Here is a 27,281-nt window from a genome sequence, read left to right as displayed (position 1 = left end):
ATTTCTAGCAAGTTCCAAAAGGTCTGAATTAGGAGGCCTTGATTGCCCTTGGCCTATTTTAATGTTTTAAGTTAGATCTTAAAGATATGTGAAAGTAAATAAAAGAGTATGGCCAAAAGTAAACAATGACTAGTAAAACTGCTGATCTCAGTATTCAACACAGTGCAGGGTTTTCTTTGACATTTATCAGACATCACAGATTACTACCAGAACATCACATAAGTTTATTTCAGATGTAACAGCAATGTTAAAATCAACAAGTTTAATTTTTAACTGCACCAAGTAAACTTAGCCATTTAAGTATTTTTAAAGTTATTCCCTCCAAAAAACTGAGGGAGCTTTTCTTTTCCACCCACAAACCAGTTTCCCAATAGTTCTATTTTTGGAGGACTTTCAATTGATGAATAAATTGCTTTGGGGATATTTTAGAACTTCTTTCCCCAAATTAAAACTAATCTGGACAAATTATATATTGCATAGATTTCTCTGCAGATTCTTTTCTTTAGAACCCAAATGCAATAACAAAACAGGATAATTTTTACCTACTTGCCCCACAGTAAAAACTATCTGTCCAAAAAAATATGGATATATTCTCTGATCTTCCAGTTAATAGGACTGTTTTACCTCAACAATTTTTACGTTCCAAAATAACCAACTCAACATGGGACGTTATTTGAGTCTTTACCGACTCACAGGCGTATGAACTAGTGCCCAGCTCCTACGGCTTCTACATCCTCCTCTTCCTTAAATGGATGGAATTACTTAATACAAGTTTGATGTAGGACAATTAACCCTTTTCAAACATTTACAATTTAAAGTCACTATCTAGTGTGGAAAAAGAAAGTATAATGATAAGAAGCCTACATACTCAATTCAAAATGTAATTTTTTTTCCCTCCTTAAATAACATGTACTTAATTGTCATGAGGCAGCTATTCAGTTTTCAACAACCACATTTAGGGATACATTCATTGGACTGATTAGATAGTCCAGGTGAAATGGTTATAGAAATAGAGGCAGTGTCATCTCAGAAAACTCATTTATATATCAAAATCTATTTTGATATCTGGAAGTTTACAAAAAGGCTGAATTCTTCAAACTAAGTATGCCTTCTGTAACTCAAGCACTCTTCTGTTGGCAAGAGCAAGCTGAAGCTTATCCATGAAGGTAAAGGTGCTTAATGCTCTTTTTTTCTAAACTTGTATTTGGACTGCTTAAGAAATTGATACCCAAGAAACCAGCATGGTCTTTCTACATTTTTACTATCTTAAGATTAGAATAAACTCATTCAGCTATCTTCCTTTTCTATATTACTCTTGGCACTCAATTAAGACCATTGAAGTCTACTATACTTTGTACTTTCACATTCTCAAATAAGAACTTAAAAGATTACAAACTGTGCATAAACACTGTGTAAAATAATTTTGTCATTTAATATATTTGGAGAGATGAGACTTATATTATCAGAATTTACATGAGGATAAATATTACGAATCAAACTTTCTTTTAAAGACAAATGACAAGAAAATTCAAGCCCTGTGCACTGTTTTAAAGTCTAATGAGAACATTTCATGGGCCACCAGTATTGGCAATCTAGAGAATTTTAAATATTGGATATGGGACAATGGAGGAAAACATGAAAACTTCAGATGTCTCCTATCTTACAAAAGTTATCAACCCATCCAAGCCACTCCCTATGTGCCAGAAAATGATCTGGCATAAACCAGTCACGTCAGTAGAGGAGGTCACAGTGAAATCTGTGTTATTAACACTTCTAAACTTCTACTTTTCCAAGAATAGAAGCAATTTATTTAACAATTCCCCCTCCCCCAAATCCTTAAACTCATTATCATAGGCACAGAAAATAAGCAAATCTGGGATGTTCTCCAACAGATAAGCAATAGCACAGCTATGTTATTCTCAAAAATACTGTCTAGATACTCTCTCCTATATAATCAAATGCTCAGTGGCCATACTTTTAAGTCCGCATTAGCTGACATTAAATGCATTTATCGTGCCACAAATCCATCTAAGCTTCCTTTTAGGTGTTTTTTAATATGTTCAAGAGACGATACCTGCTTCAGATTTATTTAGGGGTATTGACCTATAAGGACATCAACTCCCATTTTTAAGGTTAGACTAACTATTGTGGGTGTACTGAAGAAAAAGGACAGGAAAAAAAAGTAAATCACAACAAACCTCTTTAGGTCAGTTAAAGGCCATATCTCTAGCTGGGATATTAAAAAAAATTAATCTCACCAGCCCACACTCTAAAAGTTAATGCCACTAATAACAATCAACAGCAGGAAAAATAAACCTGCCAACAACCAGCCCACTCATGTAACTCAAATACGGAGACCAAAGTAAAACACTACCTACCCAAACTGTCCCACCCACCCTCAGCAAGGAAGAAAGAAATAACTGCTTAAAAAACAAAATAAGCTTAGTATTTCTTACAAGGATAACAATGGTCCAACTCCTGAGATAACACTCAGAAGGACAAAAGGTGGAGTGAAGGCAATGTCTAGGGATTAGCATCCCACAGTCTTGAAAACCCAAAGTACCACAAACACACTAAACTTGTCTTTGAATTAGAGAACAAGATATTGCTGCTGTTTCTTTTTGTCTTTTGATATATACAACATTTCGTAGGCTCTGCCCTTCAATGTGAAAGCAGGACATAAAAAAAAAAAATTGACACTGACACCCAAATTTTTGGGACCATATATATCTTAACTATGAAACCAAACAGATCTATACCTCCTCCTTCCTACAATCAAACCACCTCACAAAAATAAGAAAACTAAAACAATCCAAACATGATTAATTTTGAAAGTCCTTGGAAGTATTAAACCTTTTAGAGGAAAGAAAAAGAAAGAAAGGAGGACAAACAAGAACAAGGTAGGAGGGGGAAAAGAAAGATGGGGTAAAAAAATCAATGGGCCTCTCTTTTATTTGGCGACAAGCAAGTGCAAGAAAGTTCATTTCTAATTTGTTCAGTTGTCTGTCTTTTGCACATCTGCATTCTGGCCAGAAGGGACTTTGAGGTTTTTCTGCAGCACATGAGCATCTGCGGGCTCTATCCTCTTATAGTAGTTCTTCTTTGTCTCAATAATCTCAAAGCCAAACTTCCTGTAGAAGTCAATTGCAGATTCATTGCTGATCTGGACATGCCTAAGATATAAGAGGGTATCAGAAAAAAAAAAAAAAAAAAAAATTAAGAATTCATCAGCTTTTGCATATTCTGCAAATAGCTTCATATTGGTTGGAGCTGGAATACTGCAGACATTTGTTAGATTCTCTTCACAATTACTAGTTATCAACAAAGACTGAGTATTCATTTCAGAAAAACTTGGATGACAAATTTACACCTTTAACCTGTTACATCTTCAAGACAGCTGGCTGAATTTAGGAGACTCAGAAATAGGGTTTACTCTTACAATCGAGAAAGGGTAAAGTATCCTAGCTAGCATAACGTTTCTCATTGCAAGGAGAGAAAGGATTCCTGGAATTATAAATGGGTAAATAACCACAGGGATGATCCAATGACCATATTAACACATGCAGAAAAAACATGACAGAAAAATGATATATTGTCTCAAATGCCTAAATATAGCCTCTAATAAAAAAAATGCTATATTTTAAAAATAAATTTGAGCTTTGTCAATTACTCCTCAGAACAGCATGACATAATTTAATCTCTCCCAGTGCCAAAGTTAAAATGAGAATAATCTTAACATTGGTATTATCAGATAAATACTCTTTGATTTTGATTATTAAACTCTACTACTAATAAGCATGTCACTGAGAACCTTAAACAAAACCCAGAAAGCAAACAGATGGCACAAGAATAGTATTAATGATACTAATTCTTCAGTTCTGAAGACTTTAGTTTTAATCTTGGTTTCATCCCTGTGACTTCAGAAGCTCCCACCCCAACACAATAAAGCAAAATGAGAAAGTTTTATCTTAGGTTCCTGATCTATTATTGAAACAAAACAAAAACTTCATAATCACTACTTCCATGCTTTTTCCAAAAGGCAATGAAATAAGGAACCAGATTTTAAAGTTTCCAGTAAAGATTTCTATTGCCAATTTATTAAATTCTTTACATAAGAACAATAAATATCATTTAACTTACAGATAGATGTTGTCAAAAGTGCCATCTTTTTCACAGATGTTTAAGACATGATTTAACATTTTCGTTCCTGTTAACAAGACAAACAAGTAAGTAATCTTAGAAAAATAATGTTTATATTACACATCTAAATGCCATCTTAATGTTTATTGAATCCTAAAAGAATCTGAGGTAAACACTAGACCACCTGATTTTTGAAAAATTTGTTCTCTCCCTACTATCTACATATGTTAAAAACTGCTAGTAGAAAAGCAACCTTTACATACAAGTCCTTCCAGAGAAAAGGAAAACAGAAAAAGCAAAAGGGACATTGATGACAAATCTATATAGGGCTTCCAGGTGAATTAGGTTAATAAATAAAGTTATTTTCCACCTTATATAATTCAGTAACTCTTTCCCAATACTCTCAAAAGAAATGGTTTCACTCACTGGGTCAGAAACAGTAATGATGTATTTATGCTTCTTTACATACACACACAAAAAAACAAATAATTTTACCTATTCCTAGCCTTCGGTATGGTGCCAGACATCCTAGTGTCATGATGTAAAGTCTCTTCTGATTCTGTGAATGATCCACCCTACAGCACACTGCACCTACTGCAATATCATTGAAATATGCTGCCATGGAAAATATAAAAATATTAAGTTCAAAAGACAGAATAACACATTTTATTGAATCTTCCTCCCCTTCTATAAGGGCTAAATTACTGCTATCATAGCAATAAATTTTATCAACTACTCTGAATAGCAAAAGCCTCAAAAATTTTCTACATCTTTTTACAGATTTAAGCATCTAGAGTAGACATATATGTGAAACATACAGGCACATACTAAATAAGAGAGAAGGTATTTAGCATTTTCTTTTAAAATTCAAATATTTTGTCTTGATTTCTCTGAGATCCTTCTCAAAACCTGGATCACCCCCATTTCCTCACTTGTAAAATAAAGAGATTAAATTAGTTAACTCTGCTCAAATATTAAAAACTAAGGGTCAAGAACACCAACAAAACAAATGAAGTGAGAAAAGAAAAAACTATTATACCAAGTTTTGCTAGCTCGCCAACCTCCAGCACATCCTTGTAGAACTTGTCATTGTAGCTGACTGGAAAGATGACCTGGTTTAATCTCTTCAACTGTTTGATATTGTGTGGTGTCACATCTCCCAGCTCGATCCGGCTACTGGAACAAACCAAAATGTACTCAATAAAATATAATTAGCTTCATTTGTTAAGATAAACATACTAGTACCAAGTCTTTTTTACATAATTGATAAATCCAACCTTTCATACTGACTTTATATTCCTACAAAGATTACCATTTATAAGATTCTGCCAGCCATTCTATGCAGATTCAATTTGTAGCACTCATATGATTATATATTTAGAGACAAATATGATAAACAATAATTACTCAGAAGGCCAGATTAATAATCTACACAAATGCCAAAATCTTCCTTGTAGTTTACAGTTTTTAGACAACTATTACTGATCCAAAGGACTGATGATACCAAATATTGACAAGGGGGTGGCAAATGGGATTCTTATAGTCTGCTGGTGAAAATGTAAATAGATACAGTATCTCTGGAACACAATCTAGTACTATGTATCAAAAACCTGAAAGGTACATCTTCTTTGTCCAAGTCTATCCTAGAAATTTATTCTGAAAAATAATCCAAATGGACAAAAATTATATACATTGAACTAGGAACCACTACATCAGCTACATGGGGTGGTATTCAAAATCCAGATTCCTAGACCTCACACCCCACAGATTCAGAGGTAGAATCTATGGCAGTGGAACAAAGGAATGGGGGGGGGGATCTATTTGAAAACTACTTATCAAGAATGCAACGGTAGCATTTCTGAAAAACCATTATGTAATCAAAACAATTGGTTCTGTGGGAAAAGGAATTAAATCTAAAATGATTCAGGCTCATAGTAAAAAAGTTGTTTTGCCTATAATTCTGTCAACAAAAGGATTTTTTTAATAGCTCAAGTCCATTTCTCCACCATAAGCTACAAGGTTGATCAAATGTGACAAGACAAACCTGAACAGCATCTACGCATATATTTCTTCCTATTACCACTAGCAGTGTCATTAGTGGAGATGCTTACATGCATTATTGGCCTTCTTAAAAACCACAACAGTAGATGATAAAATCCTTTAAAGAAAAGAAAATCAAACTGAAATAAAAATGAGTTGAAAAATAAAACAATCTGATGTCAACCAAGCAGCTAGATAATGTGGGCCCTACGCACTGGGTGCTAATTCCAGATCACAATGGCATTAGTCAATAGCAGGGAAGTACAGACAATACACCCTAATTGATCATTTGCATCATATGTACATAGGTTTTGAAAACTGTTGGGAGAAATGACTAAATGAGAATGTTAATCTTCACACTTCTAAAATGACTAAAAAAAAAAAAAAAAACCAAAACTAAGTGTCCTCAGCAGGGAACTGATTAAATAAAGCATGCATGATATGTTTATCTTATTACCACAAAAACATTGATATACTATTTTGGGGGGGGGGAGGGAGGGGCACAATCTAAATATATATAACATATAATAAAATAGCTTTTGTTAATATACAGAAAAAGCTTTAAAGCATATACAAAAAATGTGTAGTCAGAATTGTGAGAGGCGCCTGGGTGGCTCACTGGGTAGAGCATTCAACTCTTGATCTTGGGGTTGTTAAGTTCAAGACCCATGTTGGGTATAAAGATTATACTTAAACATACAATCTTTAAAAAAATTTTTTTAATTGTGTATAATTTTAAAAACACTATTCTCTGAAATGTTACAATTCAGATTATCAGAAAGTATGAATAAATTATAGTTCTTAATAACACAAAAACTTTATTACAGACCATTATGCTCATTTGGAACTTTAGCCTTCCTGTCTCAATTATTTCATTTTTATTACTTACTGTGCAACCACTCTTGCGTATCTTGATATTTTCTTAAGATCTGAGCACACAGTTTCTTAGTGGCCACACAAAATTAAGAGGCCAACACCACAGTAAAAAATAGAGATTTCTCTGTTACACTCTTTTCCAATTTTAGACATATAATTAAATATGGGTAAATGGCCTAAGTATTTTACAACTAAAATGACTTCCCTCTGTGAGATTCAGGTGTTCTTTAACTAGGTTTTATCTCCCTAAGAACAACTCCCCTCTTCATAAAAGCACACCCTGGCTTTGTCTTCTTTAAGGCTGAAGGAAATAACGTTTCACCCTAAGTCCTCTTCTAATTAAAACCTACTTAGGCTCACTTACCACCATCTACCACTCAGGTTTTTTACTGGTAGATAGTGTTATGCTGTAAAGTACAGAACATTAAAATACAGGGATCACATCTTACCTACACTATTCTTTTTTTTTTAGAAAAAGGATTCCTCCCATAATTAATACAACTATCACTTTTTTTTTTTTGGTAAGAACATTTAAGTTCTACTCTCTTAGCAAGTTTCAATTATACCCACAGTGGTATCAACTACAGTCACCCTGTTATACATTAGATCCTCAGACTTTATTCACCTTATAGCTGCAAGTCTATACCTTTCTACCAACCTCTTCCTATTCCCCCCACCCTGGCAACCCCTTATCTACTTTGTTTCTATGAGTTTGATTTTTTTGTTGTTAGATTTCACATGTAAGCAATACCGTTGTCTGGCTGGCTTATTTCACTTAGCAGAATGCTACTCTTTCACTGAGTATAACACACCAAATTGAGTATCGCAATCAAAGAGTCAGTCTCCGTATTTTATCCATTGCAATCAAAGAGTCAGTCTCCGTATTTTAAAACAATCACTGAAAAACTACATTATGAAGTCTAATAGTAAACAATAAAGAAAAACATAACCTAGGAAGCCAACCTCCTAAATTATAGTGAAAGAACACGTGTTTTTCAAAGTTTAAGAATGATTTCTAGGTGGGGCGCCTGGCTGGCTCAGTTGGAAGAGTATGCAACTCTTGATCTTGGAGTTGTGAATTTGAGCCCCACATTGTGTGCAGAGATTAAAATAAATACATACATACGCATATAATAAACACTTAAAAGAAAAAAAGAATGATTTCTAGGTAATCACCACACTTCAAGCATCTTTATAATTTTTAAAATAACAATCAGGTATTTCTTGACTTCATACAAAAGGAAAAGGTGGTTATGGTACAATGTGCTAGAATTAAACCAAATAAAAGTTAACTACTAAAAAAGTTTCCAGCAGAGTAGGCAGAAAAAGCTTAAATACAGAACACTGTATTAAATCATTAGGGAACACCAGCTTAATCTTTCCCTGTCTAATCAAGTAAATAAATAAATAGCATGTCTTGATTAAAAAAAAAAATGTCCATCACCATAGTAATTACTCAGGAAGTGAAAATCCTGTAAGACTACGAGAAATAAGTTTGATGTATATAGTCTCCCTATATTTTTCTCTGTGTGTGTGTGTGTGTGTGTGTGTGTGTGTGTACACACTTCAAAACAGAATTGGTATACTATGAATATCGTTTGGTGGCTGTTTAAGCATCTATTAAATATAACTTTGTCAGCAAAATTCACCTTCAAATACAGTTTAACTTTCATGAACATGATATGTCTAATTGAAATGTAATATTTCTGTAATCTTGACCACTCAGCTCTGAATTATTTTAAGATGTGGATATTCTAAATATATCAAGAGTAATAGCAATTTATAATTTAGCAAAGAACGTGTATCAAAAGCATAGAGTGCTATGCAGAAATGTTAAGAAAATGAGAACATGACTGCACACAATAAGATTTAGAAGTGAAAAGAACTTCTAAAGTAAGTCAAAAGGAATTCCAAAGTCTCTATTAGAAAATTAAACAGAGGTTTCATGAATTCTGTGAATTTGAAATTTTCTAAAGTTTTAATGAACATAATAGTTGCCTATTCAAAGCATAAACCGGGTCTATTTCAATAAATATTTGAACACCTATGTGCTAAAACCTGGAATGCAAAGGAGTTTATACCTAGTAGGAAATACAGGTATATGTATATATTGATCACACATATATTAACACACATTACATATATACACACATTACACATATATACATAATTATGTATATATATATGAAACACAATATCTTAGTAATAGCACTTGAACACAGTACAAAAGTAATACTAGAATAAAAGTGATCCTGGAAACAGATGTGAAGGGTGACTTAAGAGTTTGTTCTGTAGGAGGGTAAGAAATGAATTCTAAGGAGAGCATAGAACATGAACAAAATAGCAACGATGTATTCTCCAAACTACAGGCAGTCTGATTTGGTAAAACAAAGCTTACTGTGTGTACTCTGTGACAGTCTTCCTCACCAATGCATTGCCTGCAGAGGTGGCAGCCATCTCCTACTTGGCATCATGGCCACCCGTAGACCTCTGGTGAAGCCCAAGACGCTTAAAAAGTGGACCAAGAAGTTCATCCAGCGCCAGTCAGCTGATGTGTCAAAATTAAGCACAACTGGCAGAAACTCAGAAGCACTGACAATAGGGTGCAAGGGCCAGACGCTGCTGACCAACGCTGCTTATGGGAGCAGTAAGAAAACAGAGCACATGCTGCCTAGTAGCTTCTGGAAGCTCCTAGGTCACAATGTCAAGGAGCTTGAAGGGCAACAAATCTTGTTGATGGGCAACAAATCTTAATTGTGCAGAGACTGCTTACGTCTCCCCCAAGAGCCACAAAGCCATTGGGGAAAGAGTAGCCAGCTGGCCATCAGAGCCACCAATCCCAAAGCCAAGCTGTGCAGCAACGAAAATGAATAGATAGCTTATGTGTATGTCACATTTGTGTTAAGAAAACCATAAAATTACAAAAAAAACGGGGGGGGGGACGCCTGGGTGGGTCAGTCAGTTAAGTCTGACTTTTGATTTCAGCTCAGGTTATGATCTCCAGGTTTGTGAGACTGAGCCCTGTGCCAGGCTCTGCCCTGATAGCATGGAGCCTGCTTGGGATTCCCTCTCCCTCTCTCTCTGCCCCTCTTACACTCACGCTCGCTCTCTCTCTCAAAATAAATAAATAAAGTTAAAAAAAAAGTGTGCTTTGTGTAAATGTGGAAGCTGGGATTGGAGAGGAAGGAGAATCAATTTTATGAGGAGCTTGCACATCAAGATGGTACTTGCCGGTCTTCTCTATCTACACTTATTCTCTAGGTTGACAATATCATAATCTTATGGCTTTAATGCTGCCATCTTCCAAATCTCTCTCTGGCTTAAAGGTCACTCCTGAACTCCAAAGCATCTGTAGTAGACACCTCAAATTAAACCTATCCAAAACGAGATCTCTGATCTTCCCAAAATCTGTGTCACCTGCAGCTTTCTATGTCGATAGCCTCTTTATCCTTAGCTGCAGGTTACTACTCTCTTACCTCCTTTAAATCTTTATTTAAATGATACCCCCAAGAAAGCTTATTCTGACAAACCTGTTTTTATTTCTTTATATTCCTGATAGGCTTTCTTATCAATCAGGATTATGTTTAGCCTTGAACAAAATTTCAAAGTGTTCCTTCTTACTCTTCAGTTCTGTCAATGTTTGCTTCATGTATTTTCAAGTTATATTACTAAGGGCATAAATTTGGGACTGTTATGAGTTGATGAACTGCTGTAATATTCCCTGTCTTAAAGTCTACCCTGTTCATCAATACAGACATACTGCTTTCTTCTAATCAATGCTGCATCATGTATCTTTACCATCTTTTACTCTCAACCTCTCTTTATCCTTATATTTCAAGTTTCTTTTGTGAACAGCATATACTATAGAGTTTCATTCCTCTAATTTGACAACTGGAGTATATTTTTTTACATAATTCTTCAAATATTATGCAATGTACATGTATTACTTTTACTTATTAAAATAGCATGAAAGAAAAAAGGGAAAATGTCATCACATTGAGTCATGCTAATCCTCACTGTATCGTTCCAATTTTAGTAGATGTGCTGCCGAAGCAAGCACTTGACAACTGAAGTATTTGGTCTGTCCAGACTTAATATAATTATTGATGTAGTCTATTCCAATCCACCAGCTTGCAAATTTTCTGTATGTAACAACTCTTAGTTGTTCTTTATTTTTCAAGCCTTTTGGGAGGGATCAACTTTCATTCTCAGCTTTTAAAAAGTATTATGGGCCCCTGGGTGGCTCAGTCAGTTAAGTGTCTGTCTGACTCTTGATTTTGGTTCAGGTCATGATGACCTTTTGTCAGATGAGCCATGTGTTGGGCTCGGTGCACAGCCTGCTTGGGATTCTCTTTCACTCTCTCTGCTTAACCACGCCCCCCCCAAATAAACTTAATAACATGTCTTAAAGTTTACATAAAATTAAATCCACTTTTTTCCTGTATAGTTCTACTTTTTACAACATGTATAATGATAGTTTTCAAGATATAGATACATCACCCCCAAAATCTCTCATGACCCTCTGTAGTTCAATTTTACCACCAGTCCTAGGCAACCATTAATGTTTTCTGTTCCCCATATCTTTGCCTTTTCAAGAATGTCACTTAAATGGAATTACATAATACATAGCCATTTGCTTGATTTCATTCATTCAACATAATGCTTTTGACATTTACCACACTGTTTTATCAACAGTTCATTCCTTGTTATTGCTAAATAATATTCCACAGTATGGATATACTATGGTTTATCCTTGTGTTGAAAGGCATTTAGGTTTAGAGTTATTGGTGATTATGAATAAAGTTGTTATACACATTTCTCTATGGTTCTTGTGTGAACATAAATTTTTAATTGCTTCTGAATAAATACCAAAGAGAGGTAACACTGGATTATAAATGTATCAGAGTCCCAGTTGTTCTGCATCTAGAATTTGGCACTGTCAACCTTTAAAAATTTACACTACTCTAATGGGTGTGTAGTGACATTTCATTGTGGTTTTAATTTGCATGTCTCTAAGTAACAAATGATGTAGAGCATTATTTCATGTATTTCTTTGCCATTGGCAGAACTTCTTCGGTAAAGGAGCTGTTCAAATCTTTTGCCCATTAAAAAAAAGTAGATTTCAAGTGTATTATGGACACATGTCCTTTGTAAGCTAGTATACTGCAAATAACCTGAAGCCCCTTCCTACCTTTTACATCTTACTTTTTTTAATGTTTTATTTATTTTTGAGAGAGAGACAGAGTTCAAGTGGGGGATGGGCAGAGAGAGAGGGAGACACAGAATCTGAAGCAGGCTCCAGGCTTTATGCTGTCAGCACAGAGCACAATGCAGGGATCAAACTCACGAACCGCAAGATCACGACCCAGGCCCAAGTTGGACACTAATTAACTGACTGAGCCACCCAGGTGCCCCTATTTTTCTCTTAAATAGCCTTGAGGTATAATTTATAAACCATAAAATTCATGGTTTTTTTTTTTCCCTTAAATCTTACTGAGAGAGACACAGAGAGAGAGAGAGAGAGAGAGAGAGAGAGAGCGCGCGCGAGCAAGCACGGTGAATCAGGGGAGGGGCAGAGAGAGGGAGAAAGAGAATCCCAAGCAGGTGCCATGCTGTCAGTGTGGAGCCCAGCACAGGGTTCAAACTCACAAACCCTGAGATCATGACCTGAGCCAAAACCAAGAGTTAGATATTTAACCAACTGAGCCACCCAGGCACCCCTGAAATTCGTGTTTTAAGCGCACAATTCAGTGATTTTTGGACTATTTACAGACATGTGCAACCATAACCTCAATTCAGCTTTAGAACATTCACATCACACCCCCCAAATCCCTTGCGCAAATCTGAAGCAAATGTCCTTTCCTACCCAAAGTCAGTCACTAAATCTACTTTCTTTCTATGGATTTGTTTTTCCTGGACATTTCATATAAATGGAATCATACAATAAACATGATCTTTTGCACTGCACTTCTTTCATGTAGTGTGTTTCTGAGGTTCATCCATGATGTAATGTGTCAGCAGTTGAACAATAGTCCATTGTATGAATATACCACATTTTGCTTATGCATTCACCACTTGATGGCCATTTTAATAATATTTACTTCATGGGCCATTACAAATTGCACTGTTATGAATATTGCATACAAGTCTGTGTGTGGACACAAATTTACTTTCTCTCTGGAGATACCTAGAAATGAGATTGCTGGGTTGTATGGCAAATATGCTTAACTTTTTAAAGAAACCGCCTTTGGTAGGTAGAATAACAACCTCCAAAGTATGTCCATGTTCCAATCTTAGCAATCTTGACTATGTTATTTTACATGGAAAACACACTTTGCAGATGTGACTAATACCTTGAGATGGGAAGATTAACCAGGACTACCTGGGTGGGCCCAAAATGTAATCACAGAGGTCCTTAAAAGTGTAAGACAACAGAAGCAAAAGCAAGAGATTTCAAGATGCTACACTGCTGGCTTTGAAGATGAAGGGCCACAAAACAAGGAATGCAGGTGGCCTACAGAAGCTGAAAAGGCAAGAAAATGGATTCTCCTCTAGAACTTCTGTAAGAAACACAATGTTGTATTAATTTCCTAAAGCCGCCTTGACAAATTACCACTTGATAGCTTAAAACAGAAATTTATTCTATGGAAGTTACAGAATCTGGAAATCCAAAATCAAGCCAGCAGGGCCATGCTCTCTGGATTTGGACTGGATAGAATTCCTTGCCTCTGCCAGCTCCTGGTGGCCTCAGATGTTTCCTGGCTTGTAGCAGTAACAACTAATGCGTTTCTCCATCTTCACATGGTGCTCTGTGCGTGTGTGCCCCGCCTCCTCTTCCTTTAAGGACAATGGCCATCAGATTTAGGGCCTACCCTAATCAAGTATGACCATCTTAATTACATCTGCAAAAACCCTATTTCTAAATAAGGTCATGTGCCAAGGTTCCAAATAAACATGAATGGGGGCAGGGGTACTATTTAAAATCACCATTCAGGGGTGCCTGGGTGGCGCAGTCGGTTGGGCGTCCGACTTCAGCCAGGTCACGATCTCGTGGTCCGTGAGTTCGAGCCCCGTGTCAGGCTCTGGGCTGATAGCTCAGAGCCTGGAGCCTGTTTCTGATTCTGTGTCTCCCTCTCTCTCTGCCCCTCCCCCGTTCATGCTCTGTCTCTCTCTGTCCCAAAAATAAATAAACGTTGAAAAAAAATTAAAATAAATAAATAAATAAATAAATAAAAAATAAAATCACCATTCATACTAATACCTTAACTTTAGCTCAGTAAAACCCATTTCAGACTTTTCACCTCAAGAACAAGGTAACAGATTTGTGGGGTTTTTTTTTAATTTTTTAATTTTTATTTTTCAGACAGAGAGAAAGTGGGAGAGGGGCAGACAGAGAGAGGGAGACACAGAATCTGACGCAGGCTCCAGGCTCTGAGCTGCCAGCACAGAGCCTGACACGGGGCTCGAACTCACAAGCCACGAAATCATGACCTAAGCTAAAGTCGGATGCTCAACCGACTGAGTCACCGTCCCAGATTTGCATTTTTAAGCCAGTAAGTTTGTAGTAATTTGTTATGGTAGTAATGGAAGACACTGCTAAACTGTTTTCTGAAGTGGCTGCACCATTTGCATTCCTACCAATAACAGTTTCTCCACATCCTCACCAACACTTTTTATTGTCTCTTTATAGCCATTTTACTAGTGTGAATTGATAATCTCATTGGATTTGCATTTCTCTAATGACTAATACTGTAGAACATCCTTCTTTATGGTTATTAGCCATTTGTACATCTTCTTTGGTGAAATATCTATTTAAGTATTTTGTCCCCGGTCTAGGCCTAAGAATAAACCTACAATTTTAACATTAATTAATAAAAGAATTCCCATTTTTATACTAGATTACTTATTGAGTTGTAAGAGTTCTTTATATCATATATATATATATTTATTTATATTTATATATTTTGGGGACAAGCCCTTTATCAGATATATAATTTGCAACTATTTTTGCCCAATTTTTGGCTTGCCTTTTCATTCTAACAGTGTACCATACTAGTGTAAACTGTTACTTATAGGGGGAACTGGAAGTTCTCAGTATCATCTTCATAAATGTAAAGCTAAAAACTATTCTTTTTTTTTTTAATTTTTTTTTTCAACGTTTATTTATTTTTGGGACAGAGAGAGACAGAGCATGAACGGGGGAGGGGCAGAGAGAGAGGGAGACACAGAATCGGAAACAGGCTCCAGGCTCTGAGCCATCAGCCCAGAGCCTGACGCGGGGCTCGAACTCACAGACCGCGAGATCGTGACCTGGCTGAAGTCGGACGCTTAACCGACTGCGCCACCCAGGCGCCCCTGGCTAAAAACTATTCTAAAGTAACTTTGTTTTTTAAAAAAGAAGAAGGAACTGTCAGATTAAAAGATGATAAAGGGATGCCTGGGTGGCTCAATCAGTTAAGCATCTGACTTTGGCTCAGGTCATGATCTTGTGGTCCTTGAATTCGAGCCCTACATCAAGCTCTGTGCTGACAGCTCAGAGCCTGGAGTCTGCTTTGGATTCTTTGTTGCCGCGTCTCTCTGTACCTCCCCCACTCACATTCTCTCTCTCTCTCTCTCAAAAATAAACACTAAAAATTAAAAAAAAAAAAAAAGATTATGAGATATTTCAGCCAATGAAAACGTGTGGACCTTTTTGGATTTTGATTTGAAAAAGACATTTACAAGACAAATGAGAAAAAGCAAATACAGATTGGGTGTCAGATCTTAAGATGATATTAGATGTAACAGTATTAGAATTACTTTTTCTAAAAAGTCCTTCCATGATAAAGATTCATACAGTAGTATTTACAGATAAAATGGGATAGTATGTCGGGGCGCCTGGGTGGCGCAGTCGGTTAAGCGTCCGACTTCAGCCAGGTCACGATCTCGCGGTCCGGGAGTTCGAGCCCCGCGTCGGGCTCTGGGCTGATGGCTCAGAGCCTGGAGCCTGTTTCGGATTCTGTGTCTCCCTCTCTCTCTGCCCCTCCCCCATTCATGCTCTGTCTCTCTCTGTCCCAAAAATAAATAAAACGTTGAAAAAAAAAAAATGGGATAGTATGTCAAGAATTTCCTTTGAAGTACTCCAGCAAAAAAGGGAAACTACTAATAAAAGATGAACGAACATGAGAATTAATATTATTCATTGGAATTGAATGCATTGAGGGCTCAATGCACTATTTACTTTTGAAGATGTTTGAAAATTTCCGTAACAAAAAATAAAACAAACATACGTTACTTATTATATAAGGAACTACAAGCTGTAATATTTTGCATTTATGTTGTTTTGTAGTCAACTCTGTCCAAGAAAGAACAAACACTAATTTTGATACTAAAACTCATAGCAGAAAGCATCTGATGCTTTATTCTCTACTATTTGAAAAACAGTAAAAGGCAAGAATTTCAAACCTTTAACAACCACAACCCCTCAACTGCCAGCTGTACCAAGCCTCCAGTTTGCAGAAAAGCTGAATGAGAGCTGGATGAAAATGAGCCTTCCATTCTGATATAGGCTTCCTCTTATAAATTCGTAAGTCTCAGGATAGTCTGTTATACAGTCTTTACTTTTGGTGTAAATGGCCTACATGTTCTGACATTTTTTTCCCCATTAAAACTACTATCAAACATTGTTTTGGTAAGATCATTTGAAAAATTATTTACAAAATGTAGTTAAAAATTTTTTTTTAATATTTATTTGGGGGGGGGAGGGGCAGAGAGAGGGAGACACAAAATCTGAAGCAGGCTCCAGGCTCCATCTGAGCAGCACAGAGTACAATGCGGGGCTCTAACTCATGAACCGTGAGATCATGACCTGAGCCGAAGTCCAGCGCTTAACCAACTGAGCTACCCAGGCGCCCCTATATAATGTAGTTTAAATGCTACCTAATGTGATTAGAAGCAATGTTGATATTAGGTAGATAAAAACAGATACTAGAGGGAATGCATCCAGAGTTTTTCCATTAATTTAACTCATAAGGAAAAATCTCCTTTTGTAACACATCACTTTGAGAGTTATTTCCTGGAATAAAAATACTGCATAATATACATCCTCTAATTATGTGAACATATCACATTACCAAGAATATCATAGTGAGGGGCACCTAGGTGGCTCACTCGGTTAAGCATCTGCCTCTCAATTTTGGCTCAGGCCATGATCTCATGGTTCATGAGACAGAGCCCTGTATGGGCTCTGCACTAACAGCAAGGAACCTGCTTCGGATTCTCTCTCTCCCTCTCTCTACACCTCTCCTGCTCATGCACACTTTCTCTCCCTTCCTCAAAAAAAGTATCATAGTGAATTAGAACATTTAAAACCACAACTACTAAAAAAAATACTTGAACTTTAGGGGTAAACGAACAAGAGCCCATGAAGAAGTCTGAGAAACAATTTTCAAGAGAGGAGGGATAAGGTCTGGAGAAGTAGTGTCACAAAAGCCAAGAACGGATTCCAAACCTGGCTATACACCAGAATCACCTTGCCAGTTAAAAACTCAGATTTCCACATCCCACCGTGGAATCTTTAATGATTAAAGCTTCTTATATCAACCACACACATTTAATACCCACCTAAGTTAATAAACTTCCCACTGCACTGCATATGTTTAAATTTCCATATCCAAGTATTCCAGTGAGGGAAAAAGGCTAACGATGGTCACAGAGAAGTGGATTTCACATAAAATATGGAATCATTTTCCTTATGTAAGTTAACAGTGTATTACACTGTAGCTAGTATTGAGAGCTAGTCTCAAATTCAAATCAGCCTGACTCTTGAAAAATGGTTTTTAATCACTACACTGTTTACTTACTTCGGGTAAGATTTCAATGTAATTTAACAACACAAACTATCTTAATTTATCAGTTTAGGACCTCTATTCTGTAGATAAGCCTCAAATTCCTGTACTAAAAGTCAAATCTGCTACATCTAGTAGACTCAACAGTTTGTTTTTAAAGTTGGTTGCTAATATTTAAATCAGAAGCTTTTACATAAAGCCTACATTTCTGGCCTTTTTTTTTTTTTTTTTTTTTACTCATTTACCTTATCTGCCTGTTCCTGGGTTCCTGTTGGCACTAGTTTACAACCCTAACTGTAAAAAACTGAATACAGTAGTGATTAAACAAACTGAATTATTCTTTTGGCTCAAGTAAATTCATGTGACACGTTATTTTTTTGTTTTTCAAATCCATAACAAACCCCAATGTTTCTTCATACCAAAGATTTTAGAATAAGATCTAAAAGAGGGAGGAGGATGGTGAATGATATAGCAAAAGTGCCCTTGTATATCAAGTCCTTAGATTTGGAACACAGCTACTGGCCTCCTACTTTATACAGCTTATTAGTTATTTGTATCAGCACCAGAAGATGAATCTGTTACTCTGTCAAATCTCATACCATCTTTGCACTTAAAATATGGTAGCAGAAAACCTTTTTTTTTTTTTCCATTTATTTTGAGAGAGAGAGAGAGAGCGCACACACACAAGCAGGAGAGAGTCAGAGAGAGGGAGATAGTGAATCCGAAGCAGGCTCTGCACTGTCAGTGTAGAGCCTGATATGAGGCTTGAACTCACGAACCAGGAGATCATGACCTGAATGGAAATTCAAATGCTTAACTAGGTGCCCCTGTGGTAGCAGCAAAACTTTACCTGTGGCTTAAAACAAACACTGTGTCACAATGAGATAATGCATATTAAGTATTTGGCACAGCAACATCAGATAATAAGCACTCAAATGTTTTTAAGCTATTAAAAGTAATGTCAATTATGCCCATAATTATAAAAACAAAATTTAGTGGCAATATTCTGAAGGGCCACAAGATGGAGATATGACTACACAAAAGTAGGCCTTTCTCTATAAAGTCTGACTTTTTAAGTTACATTGAAGAGAAAATGAAGAACTGTATAAAGCTTAAAGCCTAACCATTTATATTTTAAATGAGTACTGAGTACACCTCAGCACAAAATTTTAACTGCTTGGTCATTTCTTGTGCAGAGTGTTTGATCTGGAAGGGAACTTGGAAGCCACTGGGTCCATTCCCCTTCATTTCACAGATGATGGGACTGAAGCCCAGAGACAGATGTACCTGTAAATTATACAGCCAATTATCAACAAAGCCAGAACCAGGCCTATGTCTACACATTACCATTATAGTGCAAGATCAGCCACCCATGACTCCCCTCAAAGGAGTCCTTTCTACTCCTCAAGGTTGAGAGAAATACCAAACCTGAAACACTTATCTAAGGTATACTAATGATAAAAGGGATTTGCATAAAACTTGGGCTTAGAGTAGGTAATTGCCTTAGCTAGCATTAATCTGGTTCTACACTCAAATAAATTACATAAAAGATAAATTCCTTTAACTTACAAGTCCACTGAGCATATATCAAAGCACAGCTTAAATACTAATTGTTCAAGAAGTCTTAACCTGTCATCCCGCTGAGATTTCCACCTCATCTATATTATACTGTTTGTACCCTTCCTAGGCACAGTACCTCTGTACCATTCTAAGCATTTATTTTTATACCTTACCTCTTCTACTGAACTATAGGACTTAGGGTAGGACCTCAAATATTTCAAGGAATTGATGAATTACTCCCAGTAAGTCCAAGAATCTCTAGGCCTTTAATTTAACTGATGGGCTTTCTCTCATCTAGATTTTAGAGCAGTTTCTCAATCTTAGTACTACTGATATTCTCTCTGGGCTGGATAATTCTTGGTTGTGAGGGGCTCTGTGATGGAGCACTGTACGATATTCAGCATCATCTCTAGCCTCTACCCACTAACCGTTCCACCTCATTATGACAAACCAAAATGTCTCCAGACATTACCAGATACGCAGGGGGGAAGGTGTGACCCTCCTTGAGACTTACTATTCTAGAGGTTTTACAAGTATCAAAAAAGTGGTGGTGAGTGGATTAGCTCTGCAAGCTGTATGAGTGCAAGAATCAAGTGTGCAAAAATCTCAGCAATTATTTGCTGGGATACTAGAAGTGTTAAACACACATCAGATATAACCTACTTAAATAACCTGAAATGAGATAACTTAAATAACCTGAAAATAACCAAATTATCCTTTGAAAAAATGTTCTGTGATCATCCATCCATACATTCAATTAAGAGAACTCCTTCCCAGCTATGGCTTTTCCCTTACTACTTCCTAAATGTTTTTACTTCCAAATCTCTGAATCCAAACACATATTCCCAACTGCTTACTAGTTATCTCTACAGGAATCTCAAATTCAACACATTGAAAACTGAACTCATCATCCTCTATAGGAAATTGGAACACATATCTCTATTCTCTATTTTTAGGAATAGTCCCATCACCCATCCAATATAAAAAACTTAGTTTTAGATGTACTCTTACATCCCATTTTAATCCCTGTTAATTCTGCTCCCCAAATATCTTCATAACCTATTTTTACCTATACCCCTTCTCTAAGCAGTATGCTTCAGAGCATCATTTCAACACAAATTCTAATGGCTTACTTAAGGGAAATAAGACTAGAACGGAGACAAAGCCATCACAACACACTCAGAAATACAAATATGATCACTTTATTTCTAATGCTTAAGATCTTTTAAGAGCTGCATATAATCTGCCAAATGAAATCCGAATAGCACTGCAAATAAAGCCCTCATCACCTACGTATGGCCACTGGCCTCACCCTCCCTCTCTCCCACCAGTTTTTGGCCATATAAAGCTACTCAAAAATTCCAGAACTCACTGAGCTTCCTTGCCTTCTTGATTCACCTCTGTAATGGTTTTTTCATTAGTAAACTAAAGATACTATACCTATAAATATATTAGTAGACTATGGTGCTATCTTAGAGCTATTGTGGGATTGAGAATCTATGGTCTGGTATTAGGTACCTATTAAAAAAAAAAAAAGTAAAAGTGCCGTGAGGGGGAGGGATGGGAGAGCAGGTCTCAAAAGGCAGACACAAGAGCAAAATGAAGAAAGCGACTTAAAAGAACAGTTCAAATATGCCCCATGATTCCAAACTTTTGTTTCTTGGTATCACAGAAAAGTTACAGCTGATAAGAAACCAGGGATGGCAAACGAGTGACACACATGCCATAGCAGTCATGGTAGGTATTAATAGTCAATGATATCACTTTTTTTTGGCAATCTGAAAATTCATCAAAGCTATCAGCAGATTAAATACTGATAAAATATTATCAACAGACTAGAAAGGGCACATGAATTTCAACCTTTAGTTGTTCCTGTTCAGGTTCAAGCTGTTCTCTTTAAAGACAAAGAAACCAACTCCCAGAGGTAAAAAAAACCTACCAGAGACCCTACTGCTAACTACCGTTAATGGCACACTGAACTATAAAACGTGGTTGCTTTTAGTTCAATGTTTTTTGCATTAAAAGTAAGTCTCCTTTATGAAAATAAATTATGCTATGAATAACAATCTATACAGATGGGGGGGATCCAAGTATATATTTAAATATATTTTAGTTTTCTGGAAAGAGAAATAAATGTTTAAAATGCTGCTAAGTACAATTCTCTTTGCTTACACTAGTTTAGCAAGCTCTGTAAAAAATTTCTTCTCATGTTCTAGATCCTAAACTGGCATCACTCTGACAATACTCACTAATTTGAATGTCTCAACCCCATTTTCTAAATACCATATTTGACTGTTTTGTAATTTGAAGTCAAAACACAATCAATATCCAAATTGATAAGCTATACAAGTAACAGGTAAGTCGCAAAGATATACAAATGGCCAGTAAAAGTGGGAAATATCCAATCTAAGTAATCAAATTAACAGTAACAAAAAAGGTGGAGAAATACCATTTATCATCTAATCAGCAAAGCAAAATTAAGAGTTAAGACTATTATGTGAATATGTCCCCAAATCCAACCTGTAAAGAAATTATTTCTATCATTTTACAAACGCTCAATGTATGCTACTCATCCCAGAAGAAGGTAATTTATACCACTGATGGATGAAACATCTTCCTCCATTTCCTTATTTTCTGCAAGTGCCCCTCCCCTTCCCCATTAGCCCTTGGAGAAGAAAAAGGCACTCACACACCATTGGCAGTATGAACTGCCACTATCTTTCTAGAGGTCAATTGGCAACAAATATCAAGAGATTTTAAAATGCCAGCACCTTCTGATCCAAAAAACTCACTTCTAGGGAATTATTCAAAAGAAATAAGAATGTGTATCAAGTAGTTTTATACACAAGCATTTACTGCCATACTATCGAGGACTGAGAAAAGCCTCTGGACTTCAAAAACAAGGGTCTTCTACTAACAGCTTCAGCCATGATAGAGGCAGAATTACAGATCACCCTAGCTCAGGAAAGGCAAATGCATACTTCCAATTTATCCCTTCTCCATCCATAGCAGACAAAGTAAGTGGATTACAATATTTTAATCTAAAACCAAGAGTGACCTCAGAATCCTTCATCAGAGGCATAACCAGTCATACACTATCTGTTGGTCCACAAACTGCACATTTACTATTTAGAAACTCCATCTGAAAATTGTATCCTAAGGAAAAAGATCATGTTTTACACAATTTTTATTTTCAGAGTCTAGTCCAGCACTGTCCAAAATAAATACAATTAGAGTCACAAATGTAATTTAAAAATTTCTAGTACCTATATTAACAAGGTAAAAAGAACAGATGAAATCAATTCAACGTGTAATCAAAATAGAAATTATTAATTTCCCTTTTTTAAAAAATCTTTTTTTATACCAAGTCTTTTAAAAATCCAGTGTGTATTACACTGCACATCTCAATTCAGATGCTAATTTTCCTCTCAAATATTTTATTTATATTTACATTTCACAAAATTTATAGTAGATTCACATATCCACATTGTTCCAAACATACCAAAAAATTGTCCAACAACTTTGAGTATCAGTTTTTAAATTTAAAATTGTAATTAAAATTTAAAATTTAGTTTCTCAGTAACACACGCCACATATCAACTGCTCAACAGCCAAATGTAGCTAGTCACTACTGTATTAGACAGGACTAACATTTTCCCAATAAGTTAGGCAGTGAATGCATATAGAAACTGATGGAAGAGATCAGATCAAGAGAAAGCAGTGTTCATGATAGGACAATTACATAATTTTGTAGTAATACACACAATTTTCATTTCTATGATGAAAAGGAAGTTTCTATCAGTTGCAACTGGTATTTAATGGTTTCTGTAGGCTGTGCTTAAAAAAAAAAGTATTTAAATAAAGAATTGAGAAGTTTTATCTTTTTAGATGGCACAAAGCTGGAAACCATAGCTAATACCTAGAAGAGAAAATCAGAAGTCAAAAGATTTCCACAGGCCAAAATGGAAAACGTAAGCAAAGTGAAAGTTAATACAGATGTTAGTTTGGTCCAGCAAAAGCACTATCTTTGAAAGATAATGCTTTATATGGATAACCTTTAAAAATCTTTTTCAACCCAGAAATTCTTAATTATTCTTCGTGTGTTCAGAATTTTACCAACAACTGTCCATGATTTTGGGGAAAAAAAATCACAACACTGATGTCAACACTGCATTAGTCACCAGTGCACACATCTGTATTGGTAACAGATCTACTTTCTAAATTATATAATGATGCTATTTACAAACAGATGCAAACATCTAATCTTATGACTTATGATGTAGTTGTACCTGGTCATTTACCTATTGAAAAAGAAATCTTATAGTTTATTTTCCCTTTATTTCTCCCTTATATTGGTTAGGTCATTTTATTGATTTTCTAAAACAAATCATGGTACAGGTAGGTTATATTTTATGTGAATTCATCTCAATACAGCAAGGAACATTACAAAATATTTTAAAATCCAGTATTTCCATCCACATCCCACAAATTATTGGCTTCATAGAAGCTTGGAGTACAAATTGGAGGTTTACAAAGGTTCCTGAATTCTCCTTCAGACTCACTGCCTGTCCCCCAACAAAAACAGCAATACAACCTTAAAAAACCTGTTTTATTGAAGTACAGAATTTGTATGGTAAAGGGCACAAATCTTGTTCACAGTCCAATGATTTTTCAAACATACATATACATCCATGCAATCAATATCCAAGGTAAAGATAGAGAATATTTCTAGCACTTCAGAAAACTCCCTTGTGCTATCAAAGATAGATTATTCTGAGTTTTTCAACATAGATTCCTTTGACTGCAGAATCTTTGATTTTAATATTTTAATTAGTAAACTACACTGTTCTGTATACTATACTTATATTATTGTCCTCTAGTTTCCCATCTTTGCATGTATTCACATCTTGTTAAAGACATTTTTATTAGAATTTATACCCCTTTGCTACAATTGAAAGGTAAATGAATTCAGTTTTACTTTCTATTATACTAATTATATTGCCATCTCTGTCATGGCTGTGACTTCTTGCTTAAATATCACCTTCCATAGAGAGGAATAATAGATAAAAAGGAAACAGTATCTTGTAATATACCTCAAATTTCTAGACCATGCAAATAAATACATGCAGTAATGAAAAACTGGAAATTTATCTACTTTCCTACGGAGGAAAGGCAAATGCATGCCAACACAATGGAATGTCTTCCTGCTACTACCAATAAAAACTAAGTAAAAATATGAAGAAAAATCAAATAGTAACTTTAAAAAGTTTGAAAATGATAGTGAATATAGGCAACAATATAAAACATTTAAATAGTAGATTGAGTTAGAATTAGAAGTTCTTCAAGAGTCAGGACTATAACGCTAACCACCTTGTGTATAATGATACAAGTCTTTGAACTCAAGGATCTTAGAATCTTTCAAATAATACCTATTATCTTCATTTGTTCAGTGCCTTAAATCAAGACTTAGAAGTGAAAAACATTTTAAAGTCCCATCTTACCTGGGAGTTAGTTCATTTGGGAAGTTAAAGGGACTATTCACAGGAATAGTGAAATCATCTTAAAAATTTACCATTACGAGGAACGCAACTTTAAGCTCCCAATCTTAAGTGATAGGAACTAGACTTAAGGACTCTTCATCCTCTAAATTTGGCCAGTTACTCGTTTCTCGGGATTTGTTACCATCATGTTGTTACACATATAAAACACCATTTTAAATAAAGAGCTAATTGCCTCATGAGTGTATTAACTGAAGGAAGATTGTGAATAATATCATTGTTTGACCCCATTTCTATTGCCAAGTTAGGTATCAGAAAGAACATTACACCCTAGCAAGACAGAGTTAGACCAAGGATTTTGGCTCTAAACACCCAGAATAATTTCTTGGAGGCCTTCCTTTATAAATCCATGCAGAGTCTCAACCGTGGGAACTATTCAGCCTCATTTTTAGTACTCTTAACAGAACAAGAGAAGTATTGCTCGCTGATGAGAATACAAAAATGAGTTAAGAAACAGCGTCCATACTAAAGGGAAAAAAAGGAAAAATCTCACTAAATTATATTGGATCATATATAAAATAGCCAAACTTCCTAGTTCATGATTCAAATACTACAAATACTTCCCATACCTCAATTAATATCCTGATTGGAACTCTTTAGAATTTGACGTCAAATAGCGCAGGTACTACAAAAATTTCATTATTCCTAAATTTTAGTGCAAACCATACAATTAAGCATTAGAATGGATTTCCAATATTTAAAGCAAATCAGAGCAGGGAATCATATTACAGACCTAAGGCCAAATTAAACTTTCTTGGACCTCTTCGACCCCACACACATACACATACCAAGATAATATTCAGAGCCTTGTTTTAGGCAGCATGAGATTATTTCGAAAGTTGACTTTTATTTCATACTCAAAAGGCTGAACAGTTTGGAAGCTCGAACATAGTTACAATTCTTTGACTAGCTACAATAGAAAAAATCTCAGAAAGCTTTTAAAACTGATAAAAGGAAGGCTTCAAAATGGCTTTGATTTAGGAAATATTCTCAAACACTGTTACGTAATTAATATTTTAACAGTATGTAATTTAATAGTAAGGTGACATCATCCAAATGGGAAGAGTTGAACCAATATAAACCCTAATTTGATCCAAGAGGAAAACTATGAAAGAGTATTAATTTTTCTAATCACCTGAAAAAAGCTTCTGAGGAGTAACCAAGAACCCCCTCACAGCACGGGGGCAATAGTAAAACTACTGGAGCAATAGCTCCACCTACTGATCGGCAATACTTCCTTAAACATTTTGGCACCCCAACACTACAGAGCTCACGCTCTCTCCCCCTCCTCCACTCGCTCTGACCCAACCCAAATCCAGTTGAGTCACTAGCTCTTAATACTCATCCCATGCTCTTTATTCCAATTCCTTCTCCCTCCAGAAGGTTCTGTCCAGCTCTCAAGTGTAAATAAGACTGAAAGGTGTCAAAGACCGCAGTTGCTAGCGTTGAGCCTGGGTCTAAAGAGGACAACCAGATCACTCCACTTGGAGTGGCGGGCCGGGGGTGGCTCAGTCGTCCGCTCCCAGGTAGGAGGCCCAAGGAGCCTCACAAGAGCTTTCCCCCGTTGCCCCCCTCGGCTGCTAGTCTCCGCTCAACCCACACTCGTCCTCCGGGCCGAAATCCTGCGTTCCCCGCGTTTTGCCCCTGCTGGCCCTTCAGCCCGCCAAGAGCCCGCGCCGAGCATCCGCCTCCTCCGCTGAGCAGAGAGAATCCCAGAAATCTCCCTCCGCCGGGTCTTCGCCCGGAGTCTCTCCCCTCCTTCGCAGCCCCTCTCTCCCCGCTGGCCGGGCCCTGCCCGGCTGCCCTTCTCACCCTTTCATCTTCCCCGCCTGCTGAGGCCGTTGTTACCGCGGATATCAACGCCGTTGTCGTCGCCGCCCTGAGCTCTCTGCGCCCTCAGTTCGGGCCACTCAACCCTCACAAGCCGGCCTCCCCACCTAGGGCAGGGAGCTGAGCGAATGACGGAGGCCGCGGAGGTCGAGCGCAGCCCTGCGTCTCCGAAGGGGGCGGGAGTGTCTCCCGCCGCCGCGCTGTGCCGCCGCTTCTCCACACGTGCACACCGGGCAATCGACTCCCGCCCGCAGCCGCCGCCAGCCAGACCCGCCGCCGCGCTGTGACCTTTCACCCCGCCCCCTCTGCGCGCCGGCGCGCCGGCCGCCTCGCGCGCAGCCGCACTGCTGTTCTCCGTGCACCCTTCCCCCTCTACTTCACGACCTCCATTTTCCTACTGGGCTGTGGCTTCTGGCGTCATCTTTCTCCTCCCATCCCTTACGACACTACT

At 36.8% G+C, this 27,281-nt stretch overlaps 1 protein-coding gene and 1 non-coding gene across 3 annotated transcripts; both read right to left on the bottom strand.

The window, feature by feature from the left end:
• Window positions 1-204: 204 nt before the first annotated feature.
• Window positions 205-27,136, bottom strand: NAA50 (N-alpha-acetyltransferase 50, NatE catalytic subunit). Of its 2 annotated transcripts, none has more exons than XM_047099337.1 (5): window positions 26,813-27,136; window positions 5,180-5,313; window positions 4,636-4,755; window positions 4,141-4,207; window positions 205-3,173 (listed from the first exon to the last, which is right to left on the bottom strand). In XM_047099337.1, the coding sequence occupies exons 1-5, from the start codon at window positions 26,818-26,820 to the stop codon at window positions 2,996-2,998; spliced, it is 507 nt and encodes a 168-aa protein (XP_046955293.1). In that variant the 5' UTR covers window positions 26,821-27,136; the 3' UTR covers window positions 205-2,995. The 2 variants fall into 2 exon arrangements, with proteins under 2 accessions (XP_046955293.1, XP_046955292.1); XM_047099336.1 differs by having other exon boundaries at window positions 5,180-5,316; window positions 26,813-27,135.
• LOC124527402 (U6 spliceosomal RNA) lies at window positions 11,014-11,116 on the bottom strand. Its single transcript, XR_006965857.1, has one exon. It is a non-coding gene; the product is annotated as a U6 spliceosomal RNA (small nuclear RNA).
• Window positions 27,137-27,281: the final 145 nt, after the last annotated feature.

Source organism: Lynx rufus, unplaced genomic scaffold (genome assembly GCF_022079265.1).
Source record: "Lynx rufus isolate CCGP_SWC_20201006 ecotype Redwood Valley unplaced genomic scaffold, mLynRuf1.p SCAF_5, whole genome shotgun sequence".
Classification (NCBI taxonomy): Eukaryota; Metazoa; Chordata; class Mammalia; order Carnivora; family Felidae; genus Lynx; species Lynx rufus.
Note: the sequence above shows the minus strand (reverse complement) of the source record. Positions and strands in the feature narration are given on the sequence as shown.

Coding starts and splice junctions, on each gene's coding strand:
- NAA50 (XM_047099336.1), bottom strand. Junction 4,756..5,179: donor TGGCGAGCTAGCAAAACTTG/GTATAATAGTTT, acceptor TTTCCATGGCAG/CATATTTCAATGATATTGCA. Junction 4,208..4,635: donor ATACCGAAGGCTAGGAATAG/GTAAAATTATTT, acceptor TCTTGTTAACAG/GAACGAAAATGTTAAATCAT.